Source organism: Anolis carolinensis, chromosome 1 (assembly GCF_035594765.1).
Source record: "Anolis carolinensis isolate JA03-04 chromosome 1, rAnoCar3.1.pri, whole genome shotgun sequence".
NCBI classification, from domain to species: Eukaryota; Metazoa; Chordata; class Lepidosauria; order Squamata; family Dactyloidae; genus Anolis; species Anolis carolinensis.
In genome coordinates, this window is record NC_085841.1 from 257,588,215 (window position 1) to 257,606,164 (window position 17,950).

Below are 17,950 nucleotides of genomic sequence, written 5' to 3' on the forward strand. Positions count from 1 at the left end.
ACATTACACCATCAAGGGTCTGGAGAACAAGCCCTGTGAGGAGCGGCTTAAAGAGTTGGGTATGTTTAGCCTGCAGAAGAGAAGGCTGAGAGGAGACATGATAGCCATGTACAAATATGTGAGGGGAAGTCATAGGGAGGCGGAAGCAAGCTTGTTCTCTGCTGCCCTGCAGACTAGGACATAGAACAATGGCTTCAAACTACAGGAAAGGAGATTCTACCTGAACATCAGGAAGAACTTCCTGACTGTGAGAGCTGTTCGGCAGTGGAACTCTCTGTCCCGGACAGTGGAGGCTCCTTCTTTGGAGGCTTTTGGGCAGAGGCTGAATGGCTATCTGTCGGGAGTGCTTTGAATGTGATTTTCCTGCTTCTTGCAGGGGGTTGGACTGGATGGTCCATGAAGTCTCTTCCAACTCTACAATTCTATGATTCATTATGCTGTATCGCTGGCATTGCAGAAGATTTGGTTGGTGCCTGCTGGAAGAGCACTTCGGTTTTCTCAATGCCTGTATGCTCCTGCAAAAGAATGGTTTTGTAGGTCTTCTTCTGAATGTGCACAGACTACGTTATCATTAGCATATAGGAGTTCTGTATTTATTTACACCATTTCTATCCTGCCTTTCTCACCCGAAGGGACTCAAAGCAGCTTACAGATCTGGCAAAAATTCAATGCCGATAAAAACAATACAGTAAAAACATAAAACAGTTTAAAAAACTATTTACATTAAGCATTAATACACATGGAACAGTATACAAAACTTAAAACGTAAAGTGCATAGTTCCATTCATCCAAAAACCTTGCGCATAATCCTTAATCCGTATTCGTTGGATTAATGTGAAATTGAATACAGACTGGCTCTGACTTTTGGCCCAATGCTACTGGCCCTGTTGTAATGGTCACACAGTGTTTTACTGTTTTAAATGGGGTATGATATTGGTTTTAAGTGTGTTTTTACGATTGTTTTGCTATATTTTGTATTATATGTGGCATTAATCTTGCCATTATGTAAGACCGCTCTGGATCCCCCTGGGGGAGAAGAGCGGTATATAAATAAAATAAATAAAATAAAATAAATTGATTAATCCAAACCATGTTGAAGCCGTAGCAATTTATTGAACATTGCGAAAACCAAAGTGCTCTTTCACCAGGCAACAGCCAATCCTACTGCAATGCCAGGAATGTTAGGAATGCCAGGAGGCTGTTAGGAATGGTGGGAGTTGAAGTCCAAAGCACCTGGAGGGCCGAAATTTGTCCATGCCTGATCTACAGTCACAGGCCGCGGGACGCTGAGGCGGCGCGTCATTCAATTGCGCAGCTCTGACGTCATCCGGGAGGGCCTGCCTGGAGCCTCCCACGTGGAGGGACGCCAGCCGGGGAAATGGAGGCGCCGGGTGCGGAGGGAGAGGCGGGACTGAATGAAGAGTCCCCGCAGGCTGGGAAGGGAGAGGAGGCCAGGGCTGCCTCGGGGGAAGGAGGAGGCCCAAGGAAGCGTCGGGCAGCCCCTTCGGGTGAGAAGCGGAAGCAGACGCCAGCCATCCCCAAAGGGAGGCCGAAGTCAGGCCGCGTGTGGAAGGACGCCTCCAAGAAGCGGTGAGGGAGCGAGCCGGGAAAGCCTTCTGTTTATTCACCTTGGCCTACAACTCGCAGAAATCCCAGCCCGTTTACCAGCTGTTAGGATTTCTGGGAGTTGAAGGCCAAAAAATCTGGGTATCCCAGGTTGAGAATCATTGGATTCTACTTATTAAAAACTAATTAAATAATTAATAAGTATTAAATAATTATAATTAAATTAATAATTAAATAATTAAATAAGTATGTAATAATTATTAAAATTATTAAATACTACTTATTTCTTGGGGTTCATCTGCACTGTAAATTAATGTAATTTGGCACCGCTTTGACCACCATGGCTCAATGCTATGTGCTCATTGTAGCCTTCGCCACCAAAAAGTGTTGGTGTCTCTCCAAACTATGATCCCCAGCATTCTATAGCATTGCGCCAGGGGCAGTTAAAGCCGTGTCAAGCTGCAGGTGCAGCCTATGGCTGATTCCTTTTCTCAATAGTTTCAGGGAGAATTAGTTTTCCAAGCTCTCTTAGCCCCAGAGTGCTATTGCCTCGCCCAACTATAACTCCCAGGATTCCGTAGCTTTTAACCCATGGCAGTTAAAGTGGTGTTGCCCTGCATTCATTTTACAGCAGTCACAGGCAAACTTCGGCCTCCAGGTGTTTTAGACCAGCTGTTAGGAATTGTGGGAGTTGAAGTCCAAAACAGCTGGAGGGCTGAAGTTTGTACGTGCCTGTTTTACAGTGTAGATGCAACTATTGTTTCTTTTTATGTCTTTGCTCCAGATATCTCAAGATGATTCCCTTGGTTTTTCACCCCAGTTTGTCCTTACAACAAGCAAATCTCACCCAATAAGATTATGAAGAACTTGAACATGGCTTTCTGAAGCTCCTGTTTAATACTCTTAATCATGACTTCATTCAAGCTTCTATGTATTTTCTTATTTATATCTCATTTACCTAGCATGCAGGAGCTCCTAGTGGCACAATGGATTAAATCCTTGTGCTGGCAGGATTGCTGACTCAAAGGTTGTCGGTTCAGATCCAGGGAGTGGGATGAGCTCCGTCTGTCAGCTTCAGCTTCCCATGCAGGGACATGAGAGAAGCCTCCCCCAGGATGGTAAAACATCCGGGTGTTCCCTGGGCAACTTCCTTGCAGACGGCCAATTTTCTCACATCAGAAGTTTTTCAAGTCGCCCCTGGCACGAACAAAAACCCTAGCGTGCAGACTTGGGGTTTAGTGAAAGAGCACTGTGTATATTGTTCTGATGTTGCTTCTTTTATGATTAAATTAAATTGCGGCAAGGTGCAGCAGTTACATATCATCCACACAATCCTTTCCTGTGATTAAATTGCAGGTTTTCTCCAATGTATCTGATTGGTATTTATGGTCCGCAATTTGTGTGGGATGCAATCTATCTTGTGTTTGCTTTGAAAATGACTTGTTGAGACTCATTCAAGCACACAGATTGATGCCTGATACTGATGACATAATTAGTGTATCCAGTTGGTCCTTGCTTGGCTGGTTATGACTTTTGTTTTTCCCTTTTCTAGGTTCTCCCTCATGACTATGGACAAGGCCTTGCGTACCTCCTGGGAACGCAAGATGAAAGAACGTCAGGAAAAGAAATTAGTGAAAGACTTTGCCCGACAGTTGGAGGAAGAAAAGCAGAGAGAGCGAGAGGTGAGAAATGTAGTGTAGAGTACCCTATTTAGAAACTATTACTTTGTGGCTAATGCTATATACTGTAGTATAATTATATCTCAGTTGATGAAGGAATTGCTCGTGAGTATCACTTCTTTAACAGAAAATTTGGTACCAGAGGCAGAAATGATATGGAAAGAATAATTGTAGAGTTCTGGGCTGCAAAAAAAGATGACCAGTTACTTCAATGTGTTTCATTGATTTTTTTTAATTCACATCTAGTAGTAATGTCCACATGTAAAATGAAACAATCAGATCTGGTGAAGAAAAACATTTAATCTTTTAGAGACCACTTAAAGGCTTCTTTCTTTTTTCTTTTTTTTTTCTTTTTTTTTTTTACTTTCACCAGTCTCTACTATATTTGTGAAGCCCTCTGTCACCACCTGCCAATGTGCTATGAAAATCTAGCTAGACTAAAGACACCAAAGTGATGGGGTGGTAGTGCTGGGAAAATACATAAAGAAGCTTCTTTACAAGTTTTTTTTTAAAAAAATGTATCCTTGCAGTATTAAATTATACAATAATTGCTAGTTGGTAATAATAACTGGAGTGATTGGATTTAATATTGTATGGTAAGCTTTGCATCAATTACAAGTGTGTTTGATAATTTTTACCTGTGTTTTCTGCCCTTCAGGAGAAAAAACAGCGAAGGAGAGATAACTTAAAAAGGCGACTGGAGAATGAGCGGAAAGCAGAAGTTGTACAAGTGGTGAGTCTTGGTTCAAGTTATTTTCTTTTGCTAGGAAGGTACTACAACAGTACTTCCAATAAGGCAGAGTGAAAGTACTGTTGCAGTACTCAGCTCAGGCCTTCTGATAGCAGAACAACTTTAGTGAATATGTGTTATAACATTAGAGACTGAGCATTCCTTATTCAGAATTCCAAAATCCACAAGTAATCCACATGGGTGGCTGAAATGGTGACACATTTTTCCCTGATGGTTTGATGTACACAAACTTTGTTTAATGCTCAAAATTATTGTTACCATATTGTATAAAATGCATCTATGTGCATAAAATGTATATAAAGAACATCTGATTTTTTGTTTAGACTAGACTTCTATCTCCAAGATATATCATGTACACATATGCAAATACAGATAGTCCAAAATCCAAAATACTTTGGGCCCCAAGCATTTCAAATAAGGATTATCAGTATCCTAATACAAGCAACATTCAGTACACTTTTCTTCCTTGTTGCTATTTATCAAACAAAAAAGTCCTGTAGATGTCCAGAGGACTTTGAATGGCACAAATTCAAAGTCCACTGTCTCATACCAGATTGACCTACCTGAAACTGCAGTCAGGTGTGTTTACCTCACATAGACATCTGTCTTGGTTTGGTTCCCAGGCTTCTTCAGTATTCAGTCACAGTAAAGTAATTATTGTATGCTGAGAAATGAGCTCACTCCATTATTGCATGAGCTGCTGATTCATTACCTTGGTTGTAAACTCTGCCTCTTTTTCATTGGCTGCGTGCCACTTCAACTGGCCTATCAAGAACTAAACTTCAATGGAATAACCCTTGCTTTTCTGTGACTCATTTGGTCTCTTGGACCTCTTTGTTAAAGAGATTATTGTAGTGTCAGTATTATCCTTGTCTTTTGTTTTGTAATTACCATGGCTCTGACCCAAGGATGATAAAACTGCAGTCTGCATAGGCTATGAAGAAGGAATGGCTTGCCTCCAAGAGTAGCAGAAACAGAAGAAAATTCAGGTTCTCCATAATCAGAAGTTCACAGCCTCAACTATACAGTAGGAGGCAAATACACTTGAGTGTAGATGAGACTAGCCAGACATTAACTTCTGAATGAGATCTTGCGAAGTTGCTCTTGTAGTTGAGGCTATTAAAATGTGGTTGCATGAGTATGTTCTAAGTCATTTTTAGTTATGATAATATAGCAACATCATGTAACAAAATGGATGGCACTGTAGCCAGACTGATACCACATCAATGCAGCTAAAATCCACTTTTGTCATTTTTATTAGCAATTTGTGGACATTGAGCAAACTCAAACACCTAGTTCTTAAGATACACCTAGTTCTTAACACCTCTCTTGTTTCTCAAGAGAGTGGCTAGGTCTGATATACAAGAGATGTAAGATCAGCAATGTTATTGTTTCTTTTTCATTTCATTTCCTCCAGATTCGGAATCCAATAAAGCTGAAGCGTGCAAAGAAAAAGCAGTTGCGCCGCATCGAGAAGCGAGACACACTGACACTTCTGCAGAAACAGCAGGCACAGCGTAAAACAGTCAAGGAATAAGAATTTGGTGGGAAGTGATCCCTCCTTTGAACATCTGGAAATGATTTCCTCGTAGAGACATAAATCTGGGTGTTGAATCCATTGCAGTGGGAACCTTGGATGCACTCCTGGCATCCACCTTGTTTCTCTTGCCACTGAAAAGTCAATTCTACAAAAAGACATCTGTCTTGCATCTAACTGAATTTTTGATTTGTTTTTTCTTGGTGTCAGTGATGCAGGCTGCAGCAGGCTGAACTTCTGAGGTGAATTTAAAAAAATCTTATTAAAGACACTTAAATCCCAGAGGCAGGTTGAATGGAGCAGAGCTTTAAAGGATTTTTTAAGGAATTCCAACTTGCAGACTTTTGGTTTATATGTAAGTGTCACAGTGAAAGTGTGGATTAAACCTATATTTGCTTATACCCGTGACACAAGATAACAAATAACATGGTTGTCATTTATTAAGGGATTCTTTACTGATGTCTGGGATGGGGTGGGGAAATGATTACAATCATTACTACAGCTGTTCTAGAACTTCATTTTATCGTTACTGTGATTGCTAGTACTGTATGTTAGTACCTTCTGGACTGCATTTCACAGCAGTACGAGCTCACAAAGTGCACAGCCAAGGATTATGTGGGATTTTGGTTCCAAAACAGCCGAGAGCACCCAGCTGAGTATATATCTTTGTTATGATGCCATACAGGAGTGGGTTACTGGGGAGGTATAGGTCCCCAAATATATTATAGAGTCCATTTTATAAATGGGCTTAAAGGCCCACCCCCACAAGTCACTGAGTTCCGATAGCAATTTTGTCTTGTTTTTGACTTGCTGGTGAGTTTCTATTTCAAACCTCTCCTAGGACATAGCACTTGACAGCCACCAGGTGAGTCTCAAAGTCAGGCTCTATTGACTAGGTGGCCATCTTCAGATGAAAGAAACACACAGACTCAGGTACTGCAGGGGGATTCTCTCTCAGCAAGTGTGGATTGAAAGGCCAGATGCCAGCATTCTTCCAGTTCCTCTCATCTAGACCTGTGAGCTTGAGGATGGGGATTGTGAAAGCTGTCATTAAACATATCAGCAGTTTGTTATGTTGTCTATAATTGTTTGACAACACAGTTCTGGAAGTCTACTAACCATGTGTTGGTATGAAAGTGCTTCCAGAAATAGCAAAACAGCTTACTACTTGTTGCAGTGATCACTCTGTCTCTAATCCCACCTCCCACTGAACTGGAACACACTAATATCATAATCTTGACAAAATTTCCCACTTGACAAGTTTGTCAGTGAAAATTGTGCAGGCAGGTTGGTGAACTATGGGCTAGGTGGTACTATTGTTTGGTGGTTAGTGGGGACCCTCAGAAGTCTGTCCTGATCTCATGTTTTTTTCAGAGGATATATGGCTTGGATGATGTGATAAAGGGCAAGCTTACATTTGCAAATGATACCAAATTTGGCTTGAAAGTGGTGCATAAAAAGATCTCGGGGTTATAGAAGGCCACAAGTGTGATGTGATCAAAAAAGCTAATGCAAGAGGAGTAAAGTAGAGAAAAGGATTAGTCCCACTTTGTTCTACTTTGATCAAATCTCACTAGGAATATTGTGTCTAGTTCAGGGTATCATGGTTCAAGAAAGGTAATGACAAAATGAAATGTATCCAGAGAAGGGTGACCAAGAAGAAAATCAAGCTTTATGACGAGTGACTTCAGGAACTGGGCATATTTAGCTTGGAGAAGAGAAGACCAAGATGGCATAACAGTTATCTTTCAATATCTAAAAGGATGTATAAGATGGGAATGGTCATGCTTTTTGCTGCTCCAGGGACAAAAACCTGGACCAATGGGTTCAAAATACAAGAAAAAACAATTCCTTCTAAAGATTAGGAAGAATTTCTTTTACTGCAAGAGCTGTTTGACAGTGGTATAGACTGCTTTCTACAACAGGCAAGGTAAACACAGCAGCTGCCTTTGAAATCCCTTATCAATTACCATAAACAGCAAAACAGAAACAAAGGGAAGCAGATAAGCCTGCCTCACTAGCTCTATAAGTTTGGCCGACAAAATAGAAAATAGTACAAAAGTGGAAACTGATGAGAGAAATAAAATAATCCCTGGATGCATTAAAAGTTTTGATGCTTTTGTTTCCTCCTCATGATTTTCCGATTTAGTGTACATCTACACTGCAGAAGTAATGCAGTTTGACACCACTTTAACTGCTATGGCCAATGCTGTGGAAATCATGAGATTGGTAGTTTGGAGAGGCATCAGCACTCTTTGTCAGGAAGACTAAAGACATTGTAAAACTACACCCAGGCTTCCATTGCATTGAGCCGTGGCAATTAAAGTGCTGTCAAACTTCTTAATTATACAGTGTACATACTTTCTTGGATTGGATAGTACAAAATTTTAGCCCCCAACTCCATAACTCCCAGCTCCCCTCCACACACACACACACACACCCCGCTCAGCTGTTCTGCCTTAGCCAGTCTGCATCAGCAACCCTCCAGACCTCCACTAGAGCGCCTCATGGCCCCACTCACTCTTCCCGTCATTACAGCCCAGACAGCTACAGTGCATCATACACCTCCATTGCTGGACTCTCTCCTATACAAAGTATCCTTTTTTGTTATGTGAATCTGTGCACGAGTGCGGAGGAATGAATTAAAGCAAATAAACTTTCCTGGCCTGCATGCAGCTAAGGTGAAACCCCTCTCCCATCACCATTCTCTATGCCTAAGGACTTGTATTGAAGCATCACGTGAACTCTATTTTTCATATTTTGTAGGTCACGACTGGACTTAACGTCAGGGGAAACCTTTACCTTTTATTATTACTTTATTTTATTGAACTATATGAATTAGAAGACAGACCAGCATAAACTCTAATAACCTCTTGAGCAATCTCAGCCATTCCAGGTGCTCCTTCCACACTCTGTGTGGGAAACAGGGAAAAGACATAATCACTTGAACAAAAGAGTTTTCTTGCCTGCCAGTGGGAGGTCATCTGCTTGCCACCATGAACTTCCCCTTTGGGATCTCAGCAAAGGCTCAGGAAGAAACTCTCAATTGCACTCTCATCTCCAATAGAGATTTCTGGGTCTTTTTCTTTGTCATCCCAGCATGAGATGTCTAGGGGACCCAACATCCATTACCCTTGCATTAAGGACCTGATAGCTGCATAATCTCATGATTCATCTTTCCAGATTCTCATTGTTTTCGGCATTCCATTGCCACACATCAAGGACAGATACAACCCCCAGGAGACCTCTCCGCCTCAGAGACGGCTCATTAGATCACGTCTCTGGAGAACAAGCCCTATGAGGAGCGGCTTAAAGAGTTGGGCATATTTAGCCTGCAGAAGAGAAGGCTGAGAGGAGCCATGATGGCTATGTATAAATATGTGAAGGGGAGTCATGGGAGGAGGGAGCAAGCTTGTTTTCTGGTGCCCTGGAGACTAGGACGCAAAACAATGGCTTTAAACTACAAGAAAGGAGATTCCACCTCAACATTAGGAAGAACTTCTTAACTGAGTGCTGTTCAGCAGTGGAACTCCCTCTCTGCCCAGAGTGTGGTGGAGACTTCTTTGGAGGCTTTTAAGCAGAGGCTGGATGGCCATCTGTCAGGGGTGCTTTGAATGAGATTTTCCTGCTCCTTGGCAAGGGGTTGGACTGGATGGCCCACGAGGTCTCTTCCAATTCTAGGATTCTGTGATTCTATTGGAAGTCCCAGGGCTTCCCTACCCAGCTGGGAGGAGATCCCTGGCCGCATCATTGCCGCCTCCAACAATCAGGACGTGCATCGGCTAAGACCAGCCTCTCAGCCAATCAGAGGCCTGGAAAATGGTAACTGGCTTTCTGGTGCTGGCCAATCAGGGAGATGGGAAGGAATTTTGAACTGTGGCAATGTTAATGCATGAAAACTCTTATGTATAAAGATGCCTGCTTTTTCCTTGTGTTTTACACTTGTACCCTTTGAGCACCCATGGCTGTGCAAGTGTTCTTCTGCGCAGATTGAATAAAACTTCTGTCATTTGCCTTCAACCTGGTGAGATTCCCGATTCCTGACTCAAAACATTTGAGATTGGCGAAGCTTGCCAGGTGTCCCTCTGTATCCATAGGTCCTTGGAAAACCTCACATTTCTGGCATGAATATTGCTGAAATAAGCTACATCATTGTTTCTGTTGCTTAACGACTACCAATTACTTGGTTGAACATTGCCTGTTGCTGGCAGAAAACCATCTAAAAGGAACAAAGTCTAAATCTTTTTTACAGAGCTGGTACTTTGAGCTCTGTGATTCTTGGCTGTAATGCAAGCAGCGCGAGGGAGCTTGGGAGAATCGTTCAATACAATCCCAGTGAAGGCATTCCTGCCAGAGCAGCCTTTTCCTCTCTACCGCCTTCCCCCCCTTTTTCTCCCCACCCTTGCTGCCTTTGCAGTATCCAGGCCAGCACAGACTCAATCTTAGATCAGAGAAGACAAAGCCCCAAATGAGCAAATAAAACACTCCTGCCTGATGTATCCACTGCCCTCTAGTCTGAGCACACTACTGATCAAAATGATTTTGGCCGCCTTTCACTATCAAAGATAGATAATGTTAAGACATAAGAACCATGTACCAGGGACAGCAACTCATTCATTCTTAATTGCACATGTACACATAGGCATGTGAATTCTAGACGAAACCTCTTTTTCCAGTAGAAGCTGTTGCATTTCTTTTCCTCTGTATTTTGAAGAAGTGACTCTACAAAATAACTCTATGGGCCTGTTTTCAGTAGAAGATATTGATGGAGGGGGAAGATGTCAAATCAGTGCAGCTATCCACAAAGTTAGTGCAGGATAAAAATGAATTCATATAAATAATAATATTCCTGGGAAAAGCTGTCTCGTTGTGTTTGTTTTTTCACAATTATCCCTAACTGGGTTGTGCAACTGGGTTGGGCAACAGACGACATAAAATTTAAAGCTCGATCTCTGAACTTTGTTTTGTGAAGAGACGTCTCTAAGCAGGTCACAGGAACAGCAAATGGAAGGGTGAAACCAGAGCGGTGAGCATGTAGCTTTTTACTTCAGGTTGCACGAGGCTTCTACACACACTTGGGGTTTATATGTCTGGCTGTTTGGTTAGTTGTTTTTCGGAGCTGCTGCCATGTGCTGTGGCACTTAGTTCTAGCCACTGCTGTTTGAAATAAGCCACTGAGCTGATGCCAGCAGTTACACAGCTCTGCAAGCAGCCTCCCAGGTGGAAGAGGACTTTCGGCTCATAGAGAATAAGTAGTTGGAGACCAAAGCAGGGACTTTATTGAGAAATTTGAGGCAGAGTCCAAGATATAGGCCAGGCTTATAAGGTCTTGAGGAAGTATGTTCTCACTTGGAGGAAGAAGAAAATGATCTTTTTAAGGGGACCATTTCTGGCCCCAGAGGGAAGATCCATTATCCACTCACATTATGGATATACCTCTGGGAGCCCAGGTGAATGGGAATAAAGTCTGGATAGTGGCTGGGTTGAATTGATTCTTGGGAACACGAACAGGAGATAGCTGTTGCTCTCATGTGCAGCTTGTAGATTTCTAAGGGGTGTTTACTTTATCACTATGAGGGAAACATCCCTGGACTGGCCTTTATTTCAGTCTGATAAGACTGATATTCTGTTCTTCCTTCATGGGGAACAAAGGAGGTGATATTTACTGGGGAAATGTTGACTGTAACAGCTTCAGATCACATCCAGTCTCAGAGGTAGTATGTGTCTGAATATTACTTGGTTAGGAAGATGAGCAGTAGTGTGGTATTGCTCTCAAGTACTGTTTGTGGACTTCCTGCAGGATAATCAGGCAGCTCCTGGACCAGCGTGACTTTGATCTGATCCAGAACGCTCTTTATATATTCAGAGGTTTGAACATGAGTTTAAAGCTAACCTTTAAAAATGTGGCATAAATACCAAGAACTGGGATAACCGTAATCCCTGCAAGGGTGAGAGGTGGAGAGAAATGCTACTTAGCCTATGCCCAGACTAGCTTTAGTTTGAGTTTGAACTTGAGAAAGCAACTATGCTTTTCTGGCTGGACTCCAAGCTGAGGGTTCTCTGTGAATCTTGGCTGTAATTCAAGCAGCGCAAGGGAACTTGGGAGAATTATTCAATACGATCCCAGTGAAGGCGTGCCTGTCAGAGCAGCCTTTTCCTCTCTGTCCCCCTCCTCTTCCTCCCCAGCCCTGCTGCCTTTGGGGTGCCCTGGCCAGCAAGAGTCAGTCCTGGACTGGAGAAGAGCCCTCGGCCTCTGCTGCTTTCTCCGAGAGTGGTGCTGAGGGACAGGCTTCCTCCTCAGCTGGCTGCCTACTTGGTCGACACACCGACCCTCCCTCCTTGACTTGCCAAGCAGCTACGAAGTTGAAAGATAGTTCACATCACACACACTTCTGGCAAGCTGTGCACCGGCAGGGGATCAGGTGAGGACTGGCAGCAGCAACTAACAAGCCCATTTCTCTTGCTCTCAAGTCTTATCCATTATGGCATTTTGTTTGCGTAGAAATCTCTGGAGGAAGAATTAAAGCTCCCACCCCTCCTCTCCCATGTAAAGAGGAAGCGTATTTAAAGTATACATAAAAACATTGCTGCTGAAATGTTATGGCCTTGAAGTGGTGCTACTCTACCAGCCATTGGATGCAGGTTTCTGGAGTGTTTCCAGATAGGAAAAATCAATGCTACCCAATGGGCACATAAATGATGCTGGTTCCTGACACACTGGGGGTGGATCCCACTCCTTGTGAGATTTAAAGTATACATGCAAATATGTGAGAGCCGCTGTGGGATATTAATAGGACTGGTGAATTAAGACTCTGGAGAACAGGATTTGAATCTCCACTCAGCCATGGACACACATCCCGGTGACAGTGGCAAACGCAAACCTCTTCTCAAGAAATCTTGCTAAGAAAACTCTGTGATAAATTTGCCTTAGGGTCACCATAAGTCAGACATGAATTAAAGGCATACAACAACAACAACAACAACAACAACAACAACGGTCGGGCTGTGGCGCAGCTGGCTAGTAACCAGCTGCTATAAATCACTACTGACCGAGAGGTCATGAGTTCGAAGCCCGGGTCGGGTTAAGCCTTCGACCATTAATAGCCCCGGCTTGCTGTTGACCTATGCAGCCCCGAAAGACAGTTGCACCTGTCAATTAGGGAAATTTAGGGACGCTTTATGCGGGAGGCTAATTTACAACACCATAAAACTGCCAGCAAAACACGAGAAAAGGAATGAGGAAGTACAGCCACTACTGGACGGGGAAGCAACAGCTCCCCTGTGGCCGGAATCGTGAAGCTGGAAAAATGTTAAAAATGCCTCTGAGTCTGTCTAATGTATGTTGTTTGTCTGTTGGCATTGAATGTTTGCCATATATGTGTTCATTGTAATCCGCCCTGAGTCCCCTTCGGGGCGAGAAGGGCGGAATATAAATACTGTAAATAAATAAAATAAATAAACAAACAACAACAACAAGCCTTATGCAGTCTGTATTATGTCTAATCCTGAAGTATTGTCCCTCTCACATCAATATAACCACTGTCTCTACTCACATCATTATAATTCCCACAAAGTTGAGAGACCATCCATGTGAAGATTATTCAAATCATTAGTCAGTAGAAAGGGGTTAGATAGAAAAATGTGAATGTGTCCCAGAGCAAGCAAGCAAGCAAGCCAAAATGAATAAAACCTGGGTGTCTTTATATGTATGTGCACAGAGACATATATTATTAAAGTGTATTGCTTTTCTGTTAAATTTGACAACTTTCACAAAGTTTTCCAGTTTTTCACAAAGGTTCAAATGGGCAAAAGACAATTAGCCAAATACACTTTTTCTGCCTGAAGTGTTTTTGCCCTCTTGTCTGAGTACAACCCTTTAGTCAAAATGATTTTGGCCTTTTTTCACTTTCAATTACATATAATGTCAAGAGAAATGTACAATGTATCAGAGGCAGCAATTCATTCATTCTTAATTTCACACACATAGGTGTGTGAATGTCTAGGTTAAACCACTGTTTTCAATAGAAGAAATGACTCCACAAAATAGCTCCACAGGGCTGTTTTCAGTAGAAGGTATTGACGAAAGGAGAAGATATAGAAATCAGTGTAGAAATCCACAAAGGTATAACAACTGTTAGTGCTGTTTCCTCAAAGCCAAAAGACACACTGGCATAGGTTCTTTCTTTGTTGTTATGTGCCTTCTTCAACTCATTTCCGACTAATGGGGACCCTATCATGGGGTTTTCTTGGCTAGACCTACATAGCGAGACTTTGTCATTGCGTTTTTCTGATGCTCAGAGAGAGTGACAGGCCTAAGGTCACCCTATTGCCTTTTCAAGTTTTAAATCCCTTACTTGGATCAACTTGAATATAGATGCAGGTGCAATCAAATGGGGGTCAGTAGTAATTGCCTAAGAAACTGAGCAGGGTCAGCCCTGGCATAGGAAACAAAAAATATGAGGTGCTGTAGGCTATATTAATGAAGGTGGAATTTTCAATATCACCTCTGAGTATTCTTTATTTGAAAACTCTATGAAATTCAAAGAGTTGACAGGTGACTTGAAAGCACCTAAACACAAACAAGGCAGGACTCGGGGCTCACAACCTCAGCTGTCTAGCCTGCTGCACCATGGAAGGGCCCAACAAAATCTTGCTGACCTGTTGACCTCCTAGAAGAAATTGTTATCTGTCAGACTGCTTCTTGCCAGCCTTGAGACATCCTGCAAACTGCAGCACTCTATTCCCCAGTTTCTGTGCTGGCCCTTCCATTAGGAAGAATGAGGCAGCCCCCCACAAAGCAATCGATGCTGGAAAGTGGCAGCAAGGTGTTGCAGGAAAAAACTGTGTGTCATGAAGCTTACCCAGAGCCCCTTTCAGTGGTCTGCAGTATCCAGTGGACATGGAGAATGGTTTACCATTGTTTGAGGGAACCACTTTTTCTTTCACAAAAAGGGAGGGTGGTGTCATGTTAAGTCATTTTGAGCAGCCAGGTATCTTGTGCTAGTCATACTTGAAATATGGGGAGTTTTCACCACACTTTAAGAACTGGAGTTGCTATGTGGAACATACTATTAAAGACGCTGAGTTCTTTCACACTAGCTGTAACTGACTCAATTCTTAAAATATAATTTTATTCTATTTCATCTCATTTATTCATTAATGACATTTGCTCATTTCCCCAGGTATTGTCAAGATCTGGCTACCATGGTCCACCTCAGCGTCACCCCTGTAAGCTCACTTGCAGATGCCCCTGTGTGGATTTATGCCTCTGGCCTTGTTCCCTCTCAGACTGTGACCCTGCATGCATCGCTGACAGATGAAAGGGGAGTGCAGTTTGAATCCAGAGCCTTCTACCAGGCAAATGATGCTGGGGAGGTAGATCTGAAGAAGATGCCTGCTCTGGGGGGTGACTATACTGGAGTGTGGCCCATGGGCCTCTTGGCCTCTTTGAAGGCTAATAATAAGAAGTTCCACCGACTGATGAAACGGGATGTGATGGGAAGCCCTTTCCATATCCAGATCAGTCTCTTTGGCCCTTTTAAGATTCTGACTTCACCGACCGATGTACCACTTGCAACCTGTACAGTGGAGAGGTGGTATGTGGCGCCTGGAGTGGAGCGCTTCCAGATCAAGACTGGGCGAGTTCGGGGGGCCCTTTTTGTGCCTCCAGGTAAAACAACTGAATTCACCTTCTCCTTTATTCAATAAAAATCTTTGTTTATTAATGTCTACATTTAGAATGTCTCAATATTACTACAATATTGTGTGTTATAGACAACACTGAAATCTCTATATAAACACTAGTACTGGGGGGGAAAACTAATCATTTGTTCTAAAGCTCTAAGAATCCTTCACCCAATGTGGGAAATTTGTGTTATTGCACATGCCTGTCTTCCCTGTATTTTCTTAATAGCCCCACCATTTAGTCCCGATGCTCGCTATGTTTTTTGTGAATATTATTTTACTGTTATTGTTTTAATTATATATGCTGTTGTACTGTTTTATCTGTTGATCGAGCTTGGTCCCCATGTGAACTGCTCCGAGTCCCCTCGGGGAGATGGAAGTGGGCTATAAATAAAGTTATTATTATTATTATTATTAGTAGTAGTAGTAGTAGTAGTAGTAGTAGTAGTAGTATATCTACATGTGCCTTCAAGCTGCCTGTCAACTTATGGCAACCGTATTAATTTCATAAAATCTTCTTAGGCAAGAGTTATTCAGAGGTGGTTTTATCATTTCATTATCTGAAATATATTCTATAGCACATAGTATTCATTGGTAGTCTCCCAATCCTAATACTAACCAGAGCTGACCTTGCTTAACTTCCAAGATCAGATAGGATCTGTTGCCTTTAAAGTATCCTCTGGCAATTATTACCCTGAACTATATATTACTCCTGTTGCTCATGATAATGAGGAGGACAATTATTTTCCTTTTTGGAGAGGGAATGGGGATGATTTTTCCTGGTTTTAATGTCTGTCTTCCTTTAATCTCTCTGCAGGGCCTGGTCCATTTCCAGGGGTGATTGACCTGTTTGGTGGGAGCGGGGGTCTCTTTGAATTCCGAGCTAGCCTGCTGGCTAGTAAAGGCTTTGTTGTTCTGGCCCTGGCTTACTTTGCCTATGATGACCTGCCACAGAGCCTGACAGAAGTGAACCTTGAATATTTTCAGGAAGCATCAATATTGCTCTTAAACCATACTAAGGTACATCTGAAATTTCTTCTGTATTATTTTGAGGCACAGCATAGAATCATAGAGTTGGAAGACATCACAGTAGGCATCCAGTTCAGCCTCATTAGGAAAAGCACTCCCAACAGATGGCCATCCAGTCTCTGCTTAAAAACCTCTACCACACTCCCAGGCAGCACATTCCACTGCTGAACAGCTCTTCCCACCATATCACACTTGGGCAAATTGGCAACATTTTGGGGACAGGTCCTGCCAAGCGCCATCACATGATGCTCGGCAGGCCCAACCCCATTGCTCCTTGAAGTGGCAAGGAAGTGTTGCAAGTGCCACATTTTTCACCTATTTTCCCCATCTGATGTGGGAAAGGGCAATGCAGAAACGCATGTTGCTGCGCTTTCCCCCATCTGATGGGGACAGGGTGCCTATGAAACAGAACAAATGGGGGAGAGGGTTAGTGTGAAGAGGTTCTTATTGTCAGGAAGTTCTTTCTAATGTTTAGGTGGAATCTCTTTTTCTGAAATTTTAATAGATTGCTCCATTGTGTCCTAGTCTCTAGAGCAGCAGACAAGCCCCCCCCCCCCAAAAGAATGTGGCATCTTTTTAAATACAGGTTGTTTTAAAAAGAGTACCCAATTTGAGTTTTTCATTACATGATTATTTTAACTTTGTGCCTATCTATGTTTTTCTCAGGTAAGAGGCCCAGGACTTGGAGTCATTGGTTTGTCCAAAGGAGCAGAAATCGCATTAGCCATGGCTACTTTCTTACCACAAATAGTGGCTGCAGTGTGCATCAATGGGGCCACATATATGAATGGTGCACCACTCTGTTTTCGTGATGTCCATATTCCTGCCATTCCTTATTCTTCGGAGAGGATTGTCATCACTGAGATGGAAGGAATGGCCACTCTACATGTTTGGGGAGATCCTCATGACAAAGGACACCAAGCCTCTGCTATCCCTGTGGAGAAAGCTCTGGGGCCGGTGCTCTTTGTGGTTGGTGAAGATGATGAAAGCCTAAAGAGCAAGTTGTATGCTGAGATAGCCATAGCCAGAGCAAAGAAGAATGGGAAAAATAATTGTACCCTGTTGTCTTATCCAGGGGCTGGGCACCTCATAGAACTCCCTGGATCCCCACATTGCTACATCTCCCCAATGCAGAAATCACCTCTCCCCATACAGTGGGGAGGCAAAACAGAGCCCCATGCCAAAGCCCAGGAGCACTCCTGGAAAGAGATCCAGAAATTCCTTGAACTTCATCTTGGCCCACCTGAAAGTAGCAATTTGTGATGCCAGTAGAATGAAAGAGAACGTTGGGTATCTTATTCTACACCAATGATACACAAATAAATCAGTGGCATAAATGTCCCTACAATGTGTCTTACTACATTAACACTGAATGTGGATTAACAATATAATAATAATACTTTATTCTTCTATCCCACCACCATCATCTCCCTGAAGGGATTTGGGGCGGCTAACATGGGGCGCAGCCCAAACAGAGACAAATTATAACAGTTTAAAATACATATCAATAAACTAAAAACAAAGATACAGCAATCAAATAAAACAATCAATTAAAACATAGCATACAATAAAACATATAATGACCAAACAAGTGAAGTAATAATACAAACATGAAGCACTATGGATAAAAAAGGGGGTCGGGACTAAGAAGTTACACAATTTCAAGGCATTTTAATAAAGTGCATTCAAGCCACTTGTCAGCTA

The 17,950-nt window shown here is 42.6% G+C and overlaps 2 protein-coding genes across 4 annotated transcripts; both read left to right on the top strand.

Moving 5' to 3' along the window:
* The first annotated feature begins 1,361 nt into the window (after positions 1–1,361).
* On the top strand, positions 1,362–7,074 carry ccdc86 (coiled-coil domain containing 86). Its single transcript, XM_003224123.3, has 4 exons — positions 1,362–1,590; positions 3,119–3,248; positions 3,904–3,978; positions 5,414–7,074. The coding sequence occupies exons 1-4, from the start codon at positions 1,379–1,381 to the stop codon at positions 5,531–5,533; spliced, it is 537 nt and encodes a 178-aa protein (XP_003224171.2). The 5' UTR covers positions 1,362–1,378; the 3' UTR covers positions 5,534–7,074.
* Positions 7,075–10,466: 3,392 nt separating this feature from the next.
* On the top strand, positions 10,467–17,587 carry baat (bile acid-CoA:amino acid N-acyltransferase). Of its 3 annotated transcripts, XM_008115839.3 has the most exons (5): positions 10,491–10,559; positions 11,720–11,955; positions 14,716–15,203; positions 16,035–16,237; positions 16,913–17,587. In XM_008115839.3, exons 3-5 carry the CDS (start codon positions 14,738–14,740, stop codon positions 17,507–17,509), a joined length of 1,266 nt encoding a protein of 421 aa, XP_008114046.2. In that variant the 5' UTR covers positions 10,491–10,559; positions 11,720–11,955; positions 14,716–14,737; the 3' UTR covers positions 17,510–17,587. The 3 variants fall into 3 exon arrangements, with proteins under 3 accessions (XP_003224159.2, XP_008114046.2, XP_062823501.1); XM_003224111.4 differs by lacking the exon at positions 11,720–11,955 and having other exon boundaries at positions 10,467–10,559; XM_062967431.1 differs by lacking the exon at positions 10,491–10,559 and having other exon boundaries at positions 11,608–11,955.
* Positions 17,588–17,950: the final 363 nt, after the last annotated feature.